This window comes from Trichomonas vaginalis, chromosome I, assembly GCF_026262505.1.
Source record: "Trichomonas vaginalis G3 chromosome I, whole genome shotgun sequence".
Taxonomy (NCBI): Eukaryota; Parabasalia; order Trichomonadida; family Trichomonadidae; genus Trichomonas; species Trichomonas vaginalis.
The window spans coordinates 13,887,403-13,908,842 of NC_067203.1; the positions used below are offsets into that span (position 1 = coordinate 13,887,403).

General features: G+C 31.9%; 10 protein-coding genes across 10 annotated transcripts; 4 read left to right on the plus strand and 6 right to left on the minus strand.

Moving 5' to 3' along the window:
- Positions 1-335: 335 nt before the first annotated feature.
- Positions 336-2,423, minus strand: TVAGG3_0982850 (cyclin-dependent kinase inhibitor 2C-related family; the record flags this gene model as incomplete). Its single annotated transcript, XM_001323744.1, has 1 exon — positions 336-2,423. One exon carries the CDS (start codon positions 2,421-2,423, stop codon positions 336-338), a length of 2,088 nt encoding a protein of 695 aa, XP_001323779.1.
- A 166-nt stretch (positions 2,424-2,589) lies between these two features.
- TVAGG3_0982860 (spectrin binding) lies at positions 2,590-2,805 on the minus strand (the record flags this gene model as incomplete). Its single annotated transcript, XM_001323745.1, has 1 exon — positions 2,590-2,805. One exon carries the CDS (start codon positions 2,803-2,805, stop codon positions 2,590-2,592), a length of 216 nt encoding a protein of 71 aa, XP_001323780.1.
- Positions 2,806-3,296: 491 nt separating this feature from the next.
- On the minus strand, positions 3,297-4,592 carry TVAGG3_0982870 (negative regulation of mitochondrial outer membrane permeabilization protein; the record flags this gene model as incomplete). Its single annotated transcript, XM_001323746.1, has 1 exon — positions 3,333-4,550. The coding sequence occupies one exon, from the start codon at positions 4,548-4,550 to the stop codon at positions 3,333-3,335; it is 1,218 nt and encodes a 405-aa protein (XP_001323781.1).
- A 545-nt stretch (positions 4,593-5,137) lies between these two features.
- TVAGG3_0982880 (NHL repeat family) lies at positions 5,138-7,218 on the plus strand (the record flags this gene model as incomplete). Its single annotated transcript, XM_001323747.1, has 1 exon — positions 5,143-7,170. The coding sequence occupies one exon, from the start codon at positions 5,143-5,145 to the stop codon at positions 7,168-7,170; it is 2,028 nt and encodes a 675-aa protein (XP_001323782.1).
- A 299-nt stretch (positions 7,219-7,517) lies between these two features.
- On the minus strand, positions 7,518-10,240 carry TVAGG3_0982890 (adaptor complex subunit beta family member family; the record flags this gene model as incomplete). Its single annotated transcript, XM_001323748.1, has 1 exon — positions 7,697-10,234. One exon carries the CDS (start codon positions 10,232-10,234, stop codon positions 7,697-7,699), a length of 2,538 nt encoding a protein of 845 aa, XP_001323783.1.
- A 530-nt stretch (positions 10,241-10,770) lies between these two features.
- On the plus strand, positions 10,771-12,141 carry TVAGG3_0982900 (spectrin binding; the record flags this gene model as incomplete). Its single annotated transcript, XM_001323749.1, has 1 exon — positions 10,771-12,141. The coding sequence occupies one exon, from the start codon at positions 10,771-10,773 to the stop codon at positions 12,139-12,141; it is 1,371 nt and encodes a 456-aa protein (XP_001323784.1).
- A 1,271-nt stretch (positions 12,142-13,412) lies between these two features.
- On the minus strand, positions 13,413-14,357 carry TVAGG3_0982910 (ribosome biogenesis; the record flags this gene model as incomplete). Its single annotated transcript, XM_001323750.1, has 1 exon — positions 13,413-14,357. One exon carries the CDS (start codon positions 14,355-14,357, stop codon positions 13,413-13,415), a length of 945 nt encoding a protein of 314 aa, XP_001323785.1.
- A 1,865-nt stretch (positions 14,358-16,222) lies between these two features.
- On the plus strand, positions 16,223-17,676 carry TVAGG3_0982920 (PGBD-like family; the record flags this gene model as incomplete). The annotated part of the gene is made up of 1 exon (XM_001323751.2): positions 16,264-17,676. One exon carries the CDS (start codon positions 16,264-16,266, stop codon positions 17,674-17,676), a length of 1,413 nt encoding a protein of 470 aa, XP_001323786.1.
- A 350-nt stretch (positions 17,677-18,026) lies between these two features.
- Positions 18,027-20,187, plus strand: TVAGG3_0982930 ((trans)glycosidase family protein; the record flags this gene model as incomplete). The annotated part of the gene is made up of 1 exon (XM_001323752.1): positions 18,042-20,186. The coding sequence occupies one exon, from the start codon at positions 18,042-18,044 to the stop codon at positions 20,184-20,186; it is 2,145 nt and encodes a 714-aa protein (XP_001323787.1).
- A 527-nt stretch (positions 20,188-20,714) lies between these two features.
- On the minus strand, positions 20,715-21,327 carry TVAGG3_0982940 (uncharacterized protein; the record flags this gene model as incomplete). The annotated part of the gene is made up of 1 exon (XM_001323753.1): positions 20,905-21,327. The coding sequence occupies one exon, from the start codon at positions 21,325-21,327 to the stop codon at positions 20,905-20,907; it is 423 nt and encodes a 140-aa protein (XP_001323788.1).
- Between the last annotated feature and the right edge of the window lie 113 nt (positions 21,328-21,440).

A 21,440-nucleotide genomic window follows, 5' to 3' on the forward strand; every position in this document is an offset into this window, starting at 1 on the left:
TATTCAATTTATTGATTATGTTTTAAGATTTTGTTTTCTCGGAATAACACAATGTTGTACAATCACAATTTGTTTTATTTTATCTTTGAAATTGTTAGATAATGTTAGAATAACTGAAAATTTTTCATATGTATATCCAACAATTCAGATTTATTTGGGTCCGTTTTTTCAATAAAATCATTATTCCAAAATAATTTGAAGGGTGTGATATCACGAATATATCTCTAATTTTTCTGATCTTTGCATCCGTAAATGATTTGTGGTATATCGATTATATATTTGTGTGTTTAAAAAAAATGCGGCAAAAAAGTAAATTTAAGAATTTATAAAAAAAGTTAATTCAAAGATCTAGAATAATTCCAATAATTTTTTTTACCTTCTTCTTCTTTACTTATATAATCTAGATTTGCACCATGTGAAAGAAGAAACTCAACTGCTTCTTTATTCTTATTGCGTGTTACAATATTAAGAACTGTTTCTCCATTTGCATCTTTTTCATTAATATTTGCACCATGTGATAAAAGAAGTTCAATTAGTTCTATATAATTTCTATTGCAAATTGCATAATGAAGAGTGGTTCTTCCATTAGCATCTTTTTCATTAATATTTGCACCATGTGAAAGAAGAAGTTCAACTAAGTCTTTTCTATTAAAACGTACTGCTTCATGAAGAGAAGTTCTTCCGTCATTATCTTTTTCATTGATATCTGCACCATGTGAAATAAGAAGTTCAGCTGTTTCTTTACTAATTGTATATGCTGCATAATGAAGAGTGGTTTTTCCATTATTTTCTTTTTCATTGATATTTGCACCGTATGAAATAAGAAGTTCGACTAAATCTCTACTATTTGTTTCTGCTGCATAATGAAGAGCGGTTCTTCCAAATTCATCTCTTTGGTTGACATTCGCACCATATGAAAGAAGCAAATCAATCATTACATTATTATGATTGTTTAATGCAAGAAAGAGAAATGTTTGTCCGTATGCATCTTTTTCATTTAAATTTGCACCATTTGAAAGAAGAAGTTCAGCTGTATCTTTTTCATTTTCTTTTATTGCAAAATGAAGAGGAGTTCTTCCGTAATTATCTTTTTCATTGATATTTGCACCATGTGAAAGAAGAAGTTCAGCTGTATCTTTTTTATTTTCTTCTATTGCATAATGAAGAGGGGTTCTTCCGTAATTATCTTTTTCATTGACATTTGTACCATGTGAAATAAGAACTTTGATTATTTTGTTATCATCATAATGTGCTGCTGTATGAAGAGCGGTTTCTCCATATTTATCTTTTGCATTGACATTTGCACCATGTGAAAGAAGAAGTTCAACTGTTGCTTTTTCATGACAAGATACTAAAGAATGAAGAGCAAATTTTCCATATTTATCTCTTTCATTAACAGAAGCGCCGTGTGAAAGAAGTAGTTGAACAATATCTGTATAATCATTGTGTGCTGCAACATTAAGAGCTGTATTTCCATCTATATTTTTTTCATTGACTTTGGCACCATGTGAAACAAGAAGTTCGACTGTTTCTTTAGTTCCGTAATCTGACGCCCGATAAAGAGCAGTTTCATTATTTTTAGTTGTTTCATTGATATTTGCACCGTAGGAAATAAGAAGTTCAGCTATTTCTTTCAAATTATCATTTGCAGCATAATGAAGCGCAGTATATCCATTTATATTCTTTTCATTGGCATTAGCGCCATGTGAAAGGAGAAATTCAACCATTGTATCGTCAAATTTATCTGTTGCAATATGAAGAGGGGTTTCTTGATTTTGATCTTTTTCATTGATATTTGCACCATGAGAAATAAGAAATTCGGCAGTTTTTAGGGAACCACATTCTGCTGAATAATGAAGGGCGGTACGTTCCATATCATCCTTTGCATCGATATTTGCACCATGTGAAAGGAAATATTCACAAAGGGATGAAATATCAAATCTCGATGAATAAATTAAGCATCTATTAACATCATTAGTCTGATCAAAATAAACAAATAATGCATCAAGATTATAATAATATCCGCAAGCATATAAATCGATTTCTATATTGTACTCATTCATCAAGAATGTAACAAAATCAATGTTGTGTGAAATAATTGCATTATACATGCAATAATTATCTGGCGTTTGATATTTCAAACATTCACTCATGATCTCTGGATTTCCACAATAAAATGAATTTCTTAGGCATTCTCGAGTTATTTCCGAGTTATATTTCGTTCTTAAGAACTTAAAACAATCAGCTGCTCCATGGTAACAACATAATTCAAGTAATGAATATTCTTTGAAATCACCTGGATATAGATAGCTTTTAAGCTTTTGATTTTCATCAAATCCATCTCTTTGGGTGAAATAGATGAATTGCTTTAGGTCATTATGCATGATGGCTCTGTAAATTGTATCTTCATAACAAACATCCATATTTTTTAAAAATTCAAATCTGATACCTTTTGGGTTGCTTAAATAAGTTCCATATTCTTTATGAAAAAGGTATATATACTCTTTTGATAGATATGGTATCTCTTTTATTTGATAATCGTCAGATATGAGTTTCACAAGTTTCAAATATGACTTTGTATAGCGGTTGTTAAAGATAATGATATGAAAAATATCTCTTATAATTTTTTTCAGGAAGATATTTCTCTGAATCAATCAAGTTTGTTTTGATCATTTTGTAAATTGAGCTTAATTCTTCATCGTTTTCAACTTTCAACCGATACAATGCAGTATACGAATCGATGTAATATTTGTAGATGTTTCTCAATTCACTAAACTTATTTGGACTAGTGTCTTGATCAGACATCAAAAAAATATAAAAATCACATACTTGCACTCGGTGAGATTAAATGCCTTTTTAACTCATTAACAGAAGAAAACGTAAAGCCATTCGTGATGAAAACAATATTATAAATAATTTCGGATAAGAATTAATAATTACAATGAAATTCATACACATGAAATGACTCTTTAAAAGTTTTAAAGTCGAAAGCAAATAGATATCAAAAATATTGATGGCTCCAGGTGAAAGAAATCGTGAAATCACTGATAATCATATAACATTTTTCAATTTTGGATCAAAAATATTTACCCATTTAAGTCGTATTAAGTATATCCTACTGACAATTTTCAAAAAAATAAAAATAATAATCAAATTCTTTGAATGTATTGCCGATGGGACAAGTTTAGTCCAAAACGTATGTTATCTTTTGTAATTGATTTAATAATTTATAAAAGATGGATTTCATAAAATCGATATCCTTTTCATTTGTCTGATTCATTGTTGTTATAAAAATAGTATTTATCAGTTAAATAATAAACAATAGAAAATATTTATTTTGTATATTCTTGTTGTTGTTCAGGTGATTGTTCTTTCTGAGATGAAAGAGGTACAAAAGTATTTCCTGATCTGAATCTGCTTGTTGTACTGAGAATTTGAGCGTACAGCCAGCTGAAATGGAAAAGTTTTCCATAAACAATGACTCCGATGGCCATTAGTCCAAAACCAATGAATCTGAGTATAGAATATCCCTTCAGTGGCTCGCCTATTTGTGGATGGCTCATGCCGTATTGTGTTTTTCGCAATGAATAATGCAAAATAATTTCTACAAGCCAAACAATGATAGCAGCAGTGCCTTCAAGCATAGGAAGTCTCTCTGGATTATTTTGGGATGTAACATATTGGCTTCCAATGACATTTAACACTGAAAATCCTAATACGAAAAATTCTGGGATCAACCATAAGCCATTATTCTTGAGCATGACTAGAGTATCCCATAGGTTCTCGTGAATGCCATTTCCTTCGGGATCTACCGTTGAAGAATGTAATATTGGGATAATTACGGCAAAAACGAAGAAGAAACCCCAGAAACCTTCAAGTCCGACGATCAAAGCCGCTTTTGTACGAATCTTTCTGAAGATTGATGATTCAAGAACGAAAACTGCGGCTTTCATCACCAAAGTAAGGCAAACGAGTATTAAAGCTGTAATTGTTTCTTTGGAGCTGTGCGATTCGATAAGAGATGCTGCGTAAAGGAAACAAGCTGCAACAATTACGAAGAAAATTGAGACAAGGTGATGGAGAACTATCTTCTTTCTCTTGAAAATCGCCTTGATAAGGATGGAAAATAGAAGAATACCACATTGTAAAGCTTGGAATGTTGATGCATCTAAAAATAATAAACTTATATTGGCTAAACCGAGTGCCATAACGCGTGCCATGCCTGGTATAGCACATTTAACGTAAAATTTCCATCTGTTTTGCTTCTCTTCGGGTGAATCTTTAACATAATTTGTGTCAACCGCTTCTTCTTCAATTTTAATGTGTTTAACACACCTTAATATATCGTACCAGATCATTACTAAAGCCATGCCACCAAGTCCAATAATGGTTTGGAACCAGGGCTTAGAAAATTGATGAATCGGATAAATTGTATCACCTTTGCCGTATTGTCCAAACATAAACTTGTTTAGAATTGTTAGGATAGCTGCTGAAACAATAACGACTGGAAGAGAGGCAATCTTTGCAAACTTTGAAGCCTCTAAAACCATCCGAAAATTTTGATAATAAATCTAAAGTGATCGGAAATTTGATGACGAAATTGTGCATCATCAATTCTAATTAACACATGATTTCTCTAGAAAAGAGAGAGTACACATCATAACTATGTTATATATCCAGTAAAAGACTCTATTTCCATATAATATAAACACACGAAATGAAATTGTTCAAGTCTTGAGATGTTTCCTAAGAAAGAGGCCTTATTTCTATCTTGGACAATATGCTACTTGAATATTCGACAATTTGGAGAAAATTAAATTTGCATCAAATGATCTTACCTTTTTAACCTATTTACTATGTACACATCGATTATTTCCATACCGTTGAGTTTACTATATGAATTTCATAATGACATTGGTGTTTATTTCAATTCTTCAAAATTAACAATTCTATTTAGAAAAACAGATTATGTTATGTCAGTTTATTTTGGTTGTGGAACTAAATCAGCTTAAAACCAAAATAATTCAATTTCGTATGAGGCTAAATTGGATTTCCATTAATTCCCAGAATGTTACATATAGATTTATCTTTGTAAATTCATATTCTAATCCTAAAACTATCAAATTGAAATAGAATTCTTGGATGTCATTTGCTGTTCCATACAAAGCAGGTCCAGTATTTGACTTTCCTGGAGTTTTCAAGATGAAATCATATAAAAAGAATACATATATTGCTATGATATCATCAGATACTGTTTATATTGTAGATTGTTCAGATCGAAATTTGAAAAAGCATTTCACAGTAGTTAGAGATAAACAATCATTAGAACTTTATGGAAATAACGAATTTATTGAATGGATAGATCCAAAAACTTTAGCAGTCGGAAGTTCAACAAATATATTTTTCATTATCAAGAAAGAATCCGGTTTTCAATTTGATATGACAAATATCCCCATTAAAACAGCCATTTTAGATACTTTTGCTTGCTACGGATACCTTGGAATCGTTCATCCGAGTGGAAATGTAGAATTTTATGATAAAAATGCGGCTAAAATCAATGATTTCAAGATGCCACGTACAAATGGAAGACTTTCATGCATTAATTTCCAAAGACCATCAACTTTATCCGGAATTTTCAATGGAGCTCCATTTTTCATTTTCCTTGAGAAAAAGATCATTGAAGAAAACGACGAATACATTTACTACTATTTAAACGAAACAGATGCTCTTCTTTCTTCTTATAATCCTTATTATTCTTCTGTCGCTTATTCTACACCAGATAATACTGTATATTGTTGTGGAATCAACTCAAACTTCCAAAAGAGGTTTCTTGTCGCAGATAAAGGCTTTGATAACGTAATTCACTTAGAATGGATCAAATGTGGCAAAGTTCTTTTAGTTTTCTACGAGTCAGGAATAGTTATTTCATATTCCATCGATATCGGAAGATTCCATAAAATTGAAACCGAAATTATGAGAAATTCTGTTTCAATTTCAGTAGATTCACTAGATAACATCATTTTCTACTCAGATTACTCAAAGGTACAGACTGTTTACATAGCAGAACACCAAAATTCGATTCTTATGTCTTCATATGGATTTGCAGATTATTTCAACGAAGAAAAGCGGCTTACTTTAGAAAATCTTGAAGCCCCAGAATGGCTATACCCTCTCAAGTTAGTAATCAAGAAAGATATATTAAATACATACTTAATTGCGAATGAAAACGGAATTGCCATTGTAGAAAACGACAAAGTAGTTGCCTCTAAGCAGCTAACAGTTATAAATGCCGCATTCGTATTAGATTTCGTATTTGTTTTCTCATCCAACAACGAAGTTCGAATTATAGATCTGAAATGTAAGGATAGATCGATGTTACACCTTGACTATAAGCCAAAATGTCTTTCTGTATGTGAGGACAAACTATGCGCAAGCTGCGAGAGCCAATTTACTGTATTTTCCATCGGAAAAAAGGATAATAGTTTCGAATTCTATAAACAGAAGACAGTTAAGTGCAAAGACTTGTTGAAAGGTGTATACATATGCAAAGATACGATAGTTGTTCATTCAGCTGATGATGTTTGCTATGAATATCCTTCGAATTTGATCTTGTGTACCAACATACGAAGCTGTTTCCAGTCCCAGAACCCGTCTGGTGTATTCATGAACAATACCACTCAGATTGTTCTCGCCTACAAGCACACAATCCTCAGATTTGGAGCACATTCCTGTTTCAGTGACATTGGAACACTTTACACCCCTAACGTCAAAAAATTCGGAGAAATCAGTTATGGAAAATTAAACTATCTTCCATTCTGTTTGTCGTATTTCTCAGCAAATATCCCTGTTCTGAAGGAATTAAAGGATCTTGTTGAGAAATATCTCCAATACGAATCAATTATTGAAGTCTTCGCTACTGCAACACTGGTATCTATCGACAAGAATAGATTGGATCAGTACGTGAAGGCTGTAAACAATTATCCAAACGAATTCCTCGCCAGAATGTATATTCGAGCATTTGAATTAATCGAACCAGAAGGAAGACCAAAGCTTCATGCTTGTAACTACATTCCATGGTTAATTTTCTCTCAATACGCAACAGATGAGGAATTAAACAAGATTTTGGATGGAGCTCCAGAAGATCTTATCGAGATTGTTAAAGGAAAATAAAATATTATTCATTTTTTGTGTAATTCTTTCTCTTTTCTAAGTTTAAACCTGAAATTCAAAATCATTATTAAATCAACAAAACTTCTTTACTTTCTCATATTTCATGTAACATCACACAGAACTTCAATTTGTTTATTCAAATATAGTCTATTACTAAAACAATCCAATATTTCAATAACTTGCAAAAAAGTAAATGTATTGTTTATTTCATTAATAACAACACATCTAATGTTGTTACTACTGAAAAATCAAGTGCAGAGATTTGAATTCTATATATACAAATTATTATAACCTATTGATGTTTTCATGATGAATAAATTTGGAGTTCTTTACAAGAAAAGTCTTTTAACGCAGCTAGAAATCTTCATGCTGTTAAATTGAACTTCTTTAAGGAATAACAACGCCCAATCTAGGTTAAATAACTCTAATGATGTAAGACTAATATTTGTTCAGGAGATAGTAAGTAAGTATTTTCTTAAAATACAATAAATAAATATACTTTTTTTATTGAAAAAAAAATTCAAAATTAAGAGAGAATACTAACAATAAGTTTCGCAATTAATTTAGCGATTTCGCCATTGATACATAATGTTTCAACCATGCAAGAACCATTTGGTTGTAGCGTAATTCTAACAATAATCTTATCCTGTGACACAGCCATTGCCGTGAAGAAAGTGCACTCTCCTTGTTTTCCTAAGAAACACAAATTCTTTCCGTTTAAAAATTCCCTTGCGTCGTTTGCACTGTTTAAAACAGAACTTGGCACAGTTATGCAAGGCTTTGGTCTTGGGTCCAATGTCTCTATCTGTTCTGCGAATACTGCTTTTGTCATTCTTCCCATGGATTCAGGCATCAACACAGCAGAAAGAGTCAAAGGAATTCCGAAAAATATGTTGCTTGGTCTGTTTGCAACAATTGCAACATTTATGTCGTCTTCGCATTCTGCGTTTGGTGGCGGAGTTGTTTGTGTCAAATACACCTTCAAATCTTGGGAACTCTGTGACTCAACAGTAGGAAATGTCTGTCTGTCCTTAACAGTAAGTCCAAAGATGTTTCCTTTGATGACAATTCTGCTGATTTCGAATTTGACACTTGATTGATTTGAAATTCTGAGATTTATCCATCTCGTCATTCCATCCTCGCTATTCTCGAAGTTTCCTGATATTTCTGTCCAAAAGTTCTCTTGAACAGACTCAGCGAGAATAGGATAGACAACTGTCTGTGTCGAAGTATTCTTTCCGAAATCAATTTCGTCACTTTTTGTGTTTTGTTGATTTTTCTCTTCATCGCAAATAATTGGAGGAGGGACGAACTCTGCCGGGAACTTGAGATACACAGAAGCGCATGTTCCCACTAAAGGCAACAGTGTTTCAGCTAGGCTTGCAGGCAATCCAGGTCTAACAACGGAAAGAGATTGATCTTCTTGAGAAGCGATTATATCCAAAGCTCTTTCACCCAAATCATTTATGATGTTCAAGTAAAAGAAAGCTCTGTCTCTTATATCAGGGTTATCAGAGTTATTTATAGAGATGGAAAGAATCTGTTCGAGCATGGATTTCGTGTCAGCCATTGACGGATTCGTCAGAAAGATCTTAACAACAGCAGCCATGATTGCTAATTGTACATCAGGAGATTCGTTCTGATAATTGTGGACAAATATCGTATCAATGAGTTCATGTGATCTCTGGACAACTGCAGCGTTAGAGATCTTTGTACTGTCTTCGCCAATGATCCACGCAAGTGTTGCTTTCGCTCTGTCGTCGCTAAAAGTGCTTGGCATGCATTGGCAAATCGCTGGAATGATTTTTTGGTACTTGTCGTGGTACTTGCGGATAATGTTAGCGCTGATCGTAATGCACTCTTGGATGGCATAGGGAATGTTCGACTGAAGCAAATTCTCTATAATTTCAACACATTGGTCGGAAACCGTTGGTGACAAAACCGCAATTTTTCCGATATTTTGGATTGCTTTTCTGGAGAGTTTCTCTTCATCGGAACGCGCGTATTGTGCAAGCTCTGTGACAATTGTGAGAGCATTGGAGGATGTCATGAGGCTGAGAAGAATATCAAGTTTGATTAACTTGATATAAATCGGATCTTCTTCTTTTATCATGAAATTCTGGAGAAATGAGTCGTCAGCCATGAAAGTGGTCGGAAAGTTCTGTAAAATGGTGTAAATGGTGGTGTAGGCGACGTATTGGATTTCTTGTGGATTATTTAAAAGAGCTGTGATCTTTTTGAGGGAGGATTTCATGGATTCGCGTAGATACGACTCCGAAATGTATGTTGACATGTTGAAAATAATGCGAATTGCAGCCATTGTAACTGCATAAACTGATGAAATAAGATATGGTGGTAATGCTTGGATAATTTGTGTGGCTTCGGCTTCACTTGCTGGAGTATATGACGAAACGAAATTAAAAATGTTGATTTTTGCCCATTCATTTGCTAATTGAGGAATCATCTGAAGTAACTTCATAACATCTGAATATTCTGGACTTATGAGTGGTGTAGTCCGTAATGAATTAATTTCTGTAATTGTGGCTGCAGCATTTGAGGCTACTAATGGTGAATTATCACGAAGTAAAGTATATAACACAGGAACAAGATTGAATTTCTGAATTGAGTTAGGAGATGCATGAAATGATTTCAAAATTGATAATGCTGCAGCTTTTCTTACGAACGGATCTTGATGTGATGCGCCTTTAATAATAATTTGAATCATTTGATCGATATTGAAATCAGTAATTGATAATCCGGCTTGTTTAACAGCCAAAGCGGAAATTAGAGGATTTTGATTGGTGAAACCCATTTCTATCATAGAAGAAACGCTAGAAGCGATTTGAGAATCATCAGATGTGTATTTTGACATGATGTAATTGCGTTTTCTGATTGCATTTACATTTGTTTTGGATAAAACTTTTGAAACGACTGGAATTGCCGTTGAACAATTCTCTCCTTGTGCACAAAGTGTGACAACTTTGTTAAGACCTTCTAGATTTGACTTTGGATCTTTAGCCCTTAGCTTCTCTATCGCATCTACAATTGGTTTCGACATACTCATCTTTTTTTATTTTTCCTTATTGGAAAAGCAGAGAAAAAAAAAATTCAAAATTTCAACATTAATTATCTTATATATTAATATTAAAATCTAATATTTGAATTGGAGGTCAGCGTAAACTTCAGAAAACCATTTTTTGCATACTTTTATCTTTTTCCTTCATTTTCATGACTAATGTAATGTATATCGAGTTAATGAATTCGTATAAAGATTTCAATGATGCATGTGTTGCATTGTATAAGCTGAATACATTCAACGAAAATGATATTTACAAAATTTATCTTAATATCAAAAAAACAATGATTGAAACCAAAATATTATCTCCATATAAAATCCTAATTATGGTTCATTTAGCTCTTACTCATAATATCAAATACTTCAATTCATACAAAGAGATCTTCAAAAAAATTTATGAAGAATATCATCCGAATCTCATTTTTAAAGAAATTTAAAAAATTCCATGTGTTTTGTGGTATGATTTTTCAGATGAGAATGGTATTTTATTATTGGAGAAATACAGTCAAAAAATCAAAGAAAACATGTCTAATGATTATTCCCTGGCTTTTATTGAAGAAAATACAATATATCATGCAATTATTGATGATGACATAACATTGTTTGTAATTTTCACAGGAAAAGAAGAATTTGATAAGAATCAAACCCTAGATAATGATTTATACCCATTTTCAACTAATTCTTTACTTGAACTATGTTGTTATCATGGAGCAGTAAATTGTTTTAAGTTTTTAATGACAGAATTTAGAGAAGAGATTACACAGAAGTGTCTTTACTATTCCTTTTTGGGTAGAAATTCAGATATTATTCATGAATGTTTGAAAGTCAAGAAACCTGATGAAATATGCATGGAATATGCAATTATCTCACATAATATTGATTTTGTAAGTTTTTTGATGAATGAATACCATATTGAAATTGATTTCACGAAATGTGTGGAATATCATAATTTTCAAGCATTTTTAGTTTATTTGAACCAAATCAATGATATTGACCAATGCTTTGTTAAATCTGCATGTTTCAACATTCCTCGTCTTTGTGAATATTTCCTTCAAAACAGTGCTAATGTTAATGCAAAAGATGCAAATAATTTTACAGCTCTTCATCATGCAGCAACATTTGACAACAAAGAAATTGCAGAATTTCTCATTTTGCATGGTGTTGATATCAATGCAAAAACCAATAGAACATTTACAGCTCTTCATTTGGCAGCACAATATAATAACATTGATGTAGCAAAAATTCTTATAATGCATGATGCCGATGTTAATGCAACAGACACAAATGATTGGACAGCTCTTTATCATGCAATAAGAAGGAATAACATAGAAACTGCCGAAGTTCTCCTTTCACAATGTAAAGATTTTAATGCAAAAGCCAATTATGGACGTACGCTTCTTCATTTTGCTGCAATAAATAATAATATAAAAATAATAGATTTTCTCATTTCTCATGGTGCGGATATTAATGCAAACAGCGGTGATGGTCATACAGCTCTTCATATTGCAACATTAAATAATTACATAGAAACTGCAGAATTTCTTGTTTCTCATGGGGCAGAAGTTAATTCAAAAGACAAAGATGATTGGTCTCCTCTTCATTATGCAGCAAGATATGATAACAAGGAAATTGCAAAAATTCTCCTTTCCCATGGTGCAAACATTAATGCAAAAGATATAGATGGATGGACAGCTCTTCACTATGCAATAGAAAATAATTGCAAAGAAACAATAGAGATCCTTCTTAGGAATGGTGCAGATTTTAATATCAAAAACAATGATGGGTATACAGCTCTTAATATTGCATCAGAAAATAATCAAACAGAAATAATAGAATCTCTTATTTCGTATAGTGTAAATATAAAGGATGGAGGTAAATTGATACATGACAAATAGTTATAATGTTTTGTTACCTTTAACTCACCAGAAAGAAATACAACTAGTTCTATAAATCATTCTTTATAATATCATTCAAAGTTATAATTTTCAACAAAGATAGACAGGAATCAAAATTGATGTTTGCTAAGGCTGCTGCTCTCAATGGAGAGCCTATACTAATGAAAGATTTCCCCAGATTATGCCAACACTAAAATTTCTTGGAATATATGAAATTATATGAAATTTAAGTATATTTTTCAGTTTAATTATGATTACTATTATATCTATTCATTGGATATATGGAAATATATAACATTCATTAATAACTAGATTTAATTTCTTGCAAAGTTTGAAATTCTTTTGGACAATCATTATCATTATCAAAGAATATTGTAGTTGAATGCACTCTCAATTAATTTATCATCTAATATTTCAGACTCAGAATATCAAGTTTTGGTTTGTCAAATATTTGGATTATAGTTGGAATAACAATAGTGTTGATTATTCTAAAGATGGAATATATTCAACTGGATTCCATATAACCAAGTTTGCATACGGATCCAATTGGATTCTATTAAACCATCAAAATTCAACAAATGAGCAATTCTTTCTTTCGACCAATAATTGTAATTATACAAGCGAAAATTTATATTCTATAGTCAGCTCATATGATTATATTTCAACTCTTAAACATTTTAAATATATTACATTATTATTAGAATATAAGCAATTAAATTCCTATCAAATTTGGAAGCAAAACATATCTTTGCTTGAAATTGGTGAACATGAGTATATCAGAGTTCGTGGTGATGTTTGGGAGGATTTTGCAGGATTAATGTACTCCAAAGATAGTATTTGCCTTGACTTCAATGGTAATGCTATAGGATGGTGGTATAGTATTGGAGTATTCGATCATGGCTATAAGTCTCATTTTCCAGGTCCAATAATTAATGGAATTGCGTATAAAGTATTATATGCAGATCTATGGATAGAGCTTCACAATATTAAGCAATCCTGTTTACAACCACTAAAATCTTATCTTCCGAATATTGTTCCAATAATTTTTATTATTCTTGAGTAGAATCAGTTTATTCTTTGATAAAATGTCTTCATTTCATTTTCATTAAGTTTTATTAACTAAAATTATAAAAAATACCACATCAAAAAAAAAAAACATTCAAAGGGAGGGCAATAACTTTTTGGTTTCAATGATTATGTATGAAAAAAACTAGGTTATACTTTTCCTTTCAGGAAAAAATTTACTTCAAAATTCATTGAAGATATTAAATTTAGAAGTCAAAATCGAAGTCAATTGGTCCGATTTCGATTTGCTCTTCTTCTTCTTCTTGATGCTCTTCGATCTTCTTGTTGTTATTATTTGCATCAGTTGTCTTTGTGAGATTTGCAAGAGCCTCAGGATCAGCAAGAAGCTTCTGCAATGTTTCAATTTGTTTCATATCATGATTGATAGAAATGGCAATTGAAGCAATGTCAACAAATGCGGAGCGAATCATGTGTGGTGCAGAAGCTGCGCAAGGATAATGCATTCCCAAAGCAACGCATGTGACATTGGAAAGACCTTCTGCAAACTTCTGGGCAAGGAAATCATCACTAATTGAGAGGAAGCTTGGATCATACATTGAACCATTGTCATAAAGAGCTTCAATCTTGAGAGTGTAGTTGAATGGCATGATTCCAAGCATTCCAAGAATGTTTGCTTCAGAGGCCCCAACTTTTTGTCCTTCCCAAATGAGCTGCTTCTCACCTGTTATCTCGATTGTACCTTTGAAAACCTTGCATTGAATGTTGAGAGCATGGAGAACCTTGATATCGGTTGGGGAGATTGATGTGCGCTGTGGTTTGATAACGACATCACAAGGAGCAATTGATCCCGGCTTTGCAGCTGAACCAAGGCAATTTGCATCGATGACTTCTTTGATTGCCTTGAATGATCCATTTGTGAAGATAAGTCCAGCACCATTTGTAAGATGCTTTTCAAGTTTGGTGATGCTTGGAATTTCACTTTTGAGTTCATCAACAGCACGTCTCATCAATGAGTTCTTACCGAAAAGAACTTCGGCAAAGCTAGAAACACCAGCTCTGATCTTCATGAGTTGATTTGATGTAACATTTTGGGCTGTGACAACAGCAACTTTATGGTATTTGCGGAACAAACCATGAAGCTTCTTAATGTATTCGGCCTTCTTTTGATGTGCAGGCTTTTCGAATTGCATTTTTAATTATGATTTTGGATAAATTTTATTTCAAATTTTTTCTTGTCAAAAATTTCCGCCCGACTATATATTTTAAAATACAAAATCGCGACATGATGGGGTAAGAATTTTAAAGTTTTGTAAAAATTGGTTGATAGGATTTAATTCAAAAGTCTCATCACACTTTTCAATGCTCGATTTTTAAAAACTGTTTAAAAATGGAGCTTATATTGAAATAGTGTCGAGACTAAAAATTACCACAGACTATTTCAGAGGATTGAGTTGCCACTCAATCCTCTGAAAAGTCTGAGGTAATTTGCAAAATTTCTCAATTAATTCTATTGCAATAAGGTTATTTTTGAAAGACTTCAGAAATTATATACTAAATTTTCAGGTGAAATATTGATTGCAATAGAATCCCAATCATTCTTGCAAAATTTGAGCCAAGCTCAAATTTTGCAAGAATGATGATAAATTTATGACTATTCAAATTTGAATAATTTCAAAATTTCAATGCAGAATAAGACTCTATTCTTAAATACTCCGATTTTGAATTCAGATTCTTTTAAAATGTATGCATAAATGTAGAGAATCAAAATTTTTGGGATTTCAGTTAAATTTTAAATTTCTGATTATAATAAAAAAAAGGGAATACAGTGAAATAAAATGATGCTCTTGTATATGTTATTGAGATATTCAAGTTGATACTGATTAAATATTATTTCTAAAAAATCTTGTGATGAAACCATAATCCTATATAATTACACCTACTTATAGGGCACTTGTTCTTTAATTCCTCTTTCACAAATTTAATGGTAAATATATTTTTATCATATTTCAATAGGAAATCAAATAAAAGGCAAAACTATGATGTGGAAGCTGCAAAAATGGAAGAATGCTTAAAGGATAATTATCATATCTCACAAGCTATACAAAATATAATTCTTAATAAGGTGTTTTCTCTAGTATTTAATTCAATAAGGATAATATGAAGAAATATATGTTTTAAATTTTCTGATATGTAGATTGGGTATTCGGATATAAATCATGTCAAAGAGTTCAACATTATCATGCATATTTCAAACTTCCTATTTTATAAAGATTATGGATTTAATTAGACAACTCTGACTTCGAAAAAGATCATTTTAAAAATCTCGATATTCATACAGAAAATACAATACAGACAAAGGAAGATTCATCATATTCATGGAAATAGATGGATTTGATAAAAAGCAAACACTTGAAAGCGATTTATATCCATAATATGAAGAAGGATATTCATCACTTGAATTATATGTTGTTACCACGGAGCTGTTGATTGTTTCAAGTTATTAAGAACTAAATTTAAGCCAGAAATAACTCAAGCATGTCTAGAATTTTCATTTTTAGGAGGAAACCCAGAGATCATGAGTGAATGTTTGAAATATAAAGAACTTAATGATATATTCATGTATTATTCAATTATTTCACCCAACATTGATTTTATTACATTCCTGATGAGTCCTTTTTAGTTTGTTTCGATCAAACTAAAAAAATTTGGCAATTGCTTTATTTATTCATCATGGTTGAATATTCTATCCCTTTTCGAATCCTTCCTTTCACATGGTGTGAATATTAATGAAAAAAATAAAGATGGAAAAACAGCACTTCATATTGCAGCATGGAATGATTATAAAGAAACTGCTGAAGTTCTTGTTTTGCATGATGCGAATAATGTTCTTGCATAAGATAGTATTCTTTTTCTGATATTTTCGTAGATGAATTTTATTAGAAATAAAAAAATAGTTAAGCTTTTCCCATGATTCTATACGTAAAGCGATTTTTTCACATCTCTCAAATTTTTATTGCTTATTGGAGGGAGAAAAAATTTTTTGGCACTTTTCTGATTTATTTTTGAATTGCAGGAAAAAAATAAATTATCAAAGCAATGAGTGACCAAATATATTTAATTCCTGAGATTCATAAATCAAGTCCATTCTTTTGGGCCCAACATGCAGAACAAGTTTCTTTGATGCCAATTCCAATTTCAGGTGTAAAGCTTTATGCCGATACAAAAGAGTTAGATTCGTATGCTTCTTTGAGAACCATTATTGTTGTAGAGCAAGAAACTAAAACAAGTAAACTTTATCCCGTTCGATTTACAAAGAAAGTTCCAAACTTTGAAGCACACGGCTTTTCGATTAAGCAATGTCCTCACGGAAACATTGTTTATATGAAACTCGAAGATTTTTGGAAAATTAATAAAAATAGCTCTTTTGTCGCAATTTCAGATGGCGACTGGCTATGCAGTAAAAAACATTACAAAATAACTGCAGCACTTTACCATTTATCACTCTTACCATCATTAAATAAAGCCGTTTTCAGAACTCAAATTGATTCAAAAATCGAAGAAGATTTAAACTTAATGTATGATGTCAGTGGCGAAATACTTGAAATGCTAACGTTAATCTTCAAAAATGTTGTTTTTGGTTTAGAATTTTTCGGATTTTGCAATGATTGCAGCGAAGAACAAAAAAGACGACTATTACATATCAAAGATCGCTTACAAACTCGCAAAGTATGCGTAGCTTTTAGCCAAATTGATTTTGCAATATTAAATTACAATATGTTTTGTTACAAAACGGATTCATGCCGTATTACAAGTTATTCTTACTTACATTTAATGAAAACTCTCAATATTGTCGAAAGAATTATAATACAGCTTGGTTTTCCTGTTAGTAAAAATAAAAGATTCGAATCTTTAACTCACAACATCAAAAAGATACAAAAAGAGTTCCATATTCCTATAACAGGTATATGTGACCAGCAAACTCTTCAAAAACTATGGAGCAATACCATTGTCAAGAGTGTTCAAATGAAATCAATTTTCAAAGATCTCGGAACCACTTCAGAAGAACCTAAGAAGGAGCAGATACTGATCCAATGTTTACCTGATGATACGCCCGCTCAGAAAGTGCTTGCAGAAAACATTAACAGATTTATCGGAAAAATTCCAATTACTTCGAATGCTTCTGAAATTTTGAGAGAAAATATCAACTCTAATTTGTCCGAAATCGCTCAAAGATGCGGAACTCTTTCACAGAGAATCAATAATATTGTGAAGAGAACTGATAACGCGACAAATGTTGTTCACAGACTTGAATCGTCTAATTCGAGATGCGACGAGAGTTTGGAGAAAGCAGCAATCACATTAAACCAAGTTTTGGAAGATCACAGAAAAGTTCAGCAGCAGTTTGTTGAAATTAGAGAAAGTATCACTGCACAGAAGAAAAGAAACATGGTGCTCCAAATCTTTGGTGGTTTGATGCTTCTTTTTTATTTGTATAAATTCATTCGCTAATGTTAATAAAAAATTGTTTTGTTTTTATGTTTTTTAAGTTTAGCAATGTTTAGTTCTTATATTCATTTGAGAAGATATATCTATGAAATATTGTTTTGTTCTTATGCTTTTTTAAATGTAACAATATATCCTTAATAGAATTAAAGAACAGAAAGAGATTTGTTATGTAGTCATCCAAAGTTCTTACTATTTCATTGTAAGGAGTAAGAGAAAAAAAAAAAGTTCACCGTAATTCAAATTTTAAAAAGATTAAAAAGTGACAAATAAAAAAGAACTGATTTGAGAGTTTATCCAAATTGCTTATCAATGATAATTTTTCATTACAATTTTTTTTAATTTTTTTGGCAGAAAAATAATTACCGGTGATGAATACCATGAATATTTTGTTCAACCTCGAAATTCCCGATCACGGGAAGAAAGTAGTTCAGATACGCATCGAGAATGAAACTTATGAAATGAACAAACTTCCAAATACAGGAAGTAAAATCAAAACAGCGCATTTTCAAGCGTACGTAAAGCTAGAATGGCCAAAAACCTATCCACATACCTTAAATTACTCGTATTCATTCGATTCTTTTCGCCCAAGAACTTTAATTGTTCGTTTTCCTGCAAATACAGACCTAATTGTCAATGATACAGATGAAATCAAACAAGAATTGCAAAATTTCCATCAAGTTATATTCTACGTCAATATAAATATTGTCACAGATAGTACTGTTTTAATTTTATCTCCATTTCCTTCTTTCTTAGTAGATAATAGATTTGTTGATCATGTTCAGATGACTAAAGTCAAAACAGGATGCTATTACTGCAAAGTATTTCTTTCAGCTGATATGTTATTCCCATTACAATACAAATATCTTGTCGTAACTCCATCAAAAATTGAAGAAAAGGGAAGATCTCATGTCCTTTCCATCATATCTCCTATCGCCGGCAAGACAATATACGTCATTGACTATTTTAATCACTCAATTATACCTCTTCCTTATTTTCCTCGTCCATTATACCCTGCAAACGCTCGTCCGTTTGCAACTATCATGCAAATCGAATATATACCAGATCAGCCTGCTGCATCTTCACTGGTTCAGCTTTCAAACGCGAAACCAGAACCATTACTTCGAGATGTCGGATTTAGATTCACGAAAAACGTTGCAGGATTCTCTACATACAGTAAAATAGCTATTGGATCTCGTGCTGAGACAAATGGTCCTTCTGTTACATGGAATCCAAACGATGCCAACGAATTAGTTCAATTACCAATGAAATACGACATTGTTTCCATCAGAGCGATCAAAGGTGTTCCTAATAAACGCTCTTTCGGTATCTTTGTTCAACTTTCTACGCTTAGATCATCAATTAATTCCAAAGTTGGCGATTTCTCCAGCTTGTTTAAGATAATTGACTTCGCAAAGATGTGTGGAATTGGACATATCCATGTCGGCATCGATAGAATCAACGATAACAGGTTAATTGACCCTGTTTTGTCAAGTATTCCTGTAAATCTCTCAGAAGCTAAGGATTTATCAGAAATGAGAGCAATCAAACTCAAAGCCCTTCAAGACCAATTCGCAAAATGGGATTTGAAGAGTTCTCAAGACAAACAATTTAATGATTTCTCAAAAATCTATGGTTCATTCCTTTCTCCGTTCTGCAATGACAAATTTTCATTATTTACCCAATATATACTCCATAAAGAGCTCCAACAGATCTCTTCTCATGCTTTTGACCTCGGAATTAATTTAATTATCGACGCAATCGCAGATGGAGTCAACGGAAGCCTTGAGAAACAGATACAGTTGTTTACCCCGTATGCCCAGTACATTAAAATCGTCAATGCATCGCTTTGTTTCTCGCCTGTTACAATTCATGACATGTACATTCATTTTGGAGAGATGTCAGCCACGGCAAAGAAGTTCTTGACCATTAGAGGATCGAATGTCCAGCTAAATGAGAATTTATCCAACAAAATTATTAGCGAATGCGGATTACCGGCGGAACAGATCGGTTCATTCGTTAAAATGTTCGATGAGTTCAAGAAATTATTTACACAACCTAAAAGAGCATCAATTACTGAATCTTTCTTCCAATTCTTCAAACAGATTTCGAATGTCGCTCCTTGCACATTCATTATGGACCAAGCCGGCCTTGAACTTGTTCCTAATGATAAACTTAAGGAGATCGGAATCATTCCTTGTGACGAAAACAACTTTTTCGAGCCTTCTTTCCTTTCTCCTGAATTTTTGACTGAATTCACTGAATCAGAGCTCCAAAACGCGAACAGTCAGATTGTCCAGAGAATGCACACAGCGCCTATCGCATGTACTGTTTATTTGCTGGATTTGCTCAGAGTTGTTTGCGGAAATAAGACTCCAACTGTTTCTCCAATCCAATCTGTTGTTGGACATCAGAGATTTGTTTTGTCTAAATCTTGCGATGAATTAATTAGCGATGCAGAGATAACTGCTCAAATCAAGAGCTTATTAGTAGATACTCATATTATTTGGATTTAAATTATTAGTTGTATTATATATAAAAAATTATCTTTCGTATATTTTGATAATCTAAAATTGATTTTTTCTTCATTGTGTTCTTACAAATTAATTTGCTTCTATCAAAATAATCTTAAGGGTGCACCAACGTTATTATTGCATGACCTTTAACTGCATTGTTTAATGTTAATTGCCAATGACGCCTTAGTAAGATTGGTGTCAGGTCTTTATTATTCAAAGAAATTTCTTACTCCCATGACCAAAGTTTAATGAGACAAAATTAACATTTCCAGTATCTGTGACATCATAACAAGTTCAAATATTTTATACTTGAAACAAGTATTTTTAATTATTAATCCACCACCACATTGCGAAAATTTCATTTCATATGGAGCGAATTTCAATGAAAAAGTTATAAATGGATATACAGCTCTTCATATTGCAGCAAAAAAATAGTAGCAAACAAATGAAAAAGATGAAGATAGGAATAATTATAGAAAATAATTTTATAAAGAGAATAGTTTATAGCAAAATTTGCTACAATAGAGACTTTGAGATTATTCATAATTTTATTCAAATAATATTATCATCAGATGAAGCTGATATTAGTGAGGTTGTAATTAACAGTATAGTCCTGATGCACTAAGATTTCTTGCATTGTATAGTCGAAATGAAATTTTGTATAAACGAATGTAGAAAAAAAAATATATTCCATAAAAAAACAATTCTTTATCTAGCTCTATTGTAGTTGGTTTGTAGCAGATTCCATACTTGGCATTTCGGAGAAAGTTGTTTTCTTGATTACTTCTCTTCCAACTATATCATCAACCAATTTACTAATTTTATTAAACAGCTCTTTACCAAATTCCGTATCTTGTGTTAAGAGTTGCAAAAGAGCGTCTTTGTATGGCTTGGTTCCTCCGCCAAGTTCAACAAGCTCTGCAATTTCAAATTCGTTTGTTGAGGAAGCCATAATCTTTCTTTTAATTGGAGTAGAATTTAGAATATCTTGAATTTTAATTTTTGTTTTTTTATAATCGTTATTTATACGAAGTTCACTAGCAGTGTTGAATCTGATATTGTCCCATTCGTTGTCTTCTCCATCCTGAAGTCTTTGAATTACTTGCTCAGCGACAGTTTCAGGATCAGGAGGATTTTCCATTTTTGTCACATTTTAGGGAGAGAAAAAAAACAATAAAGTAAAGTTTCGTGATATGGTGAAAAATGTTGTTGTTTAAAATTTGTTGTATTGAAATTTTTTCACTTTTTTTGATT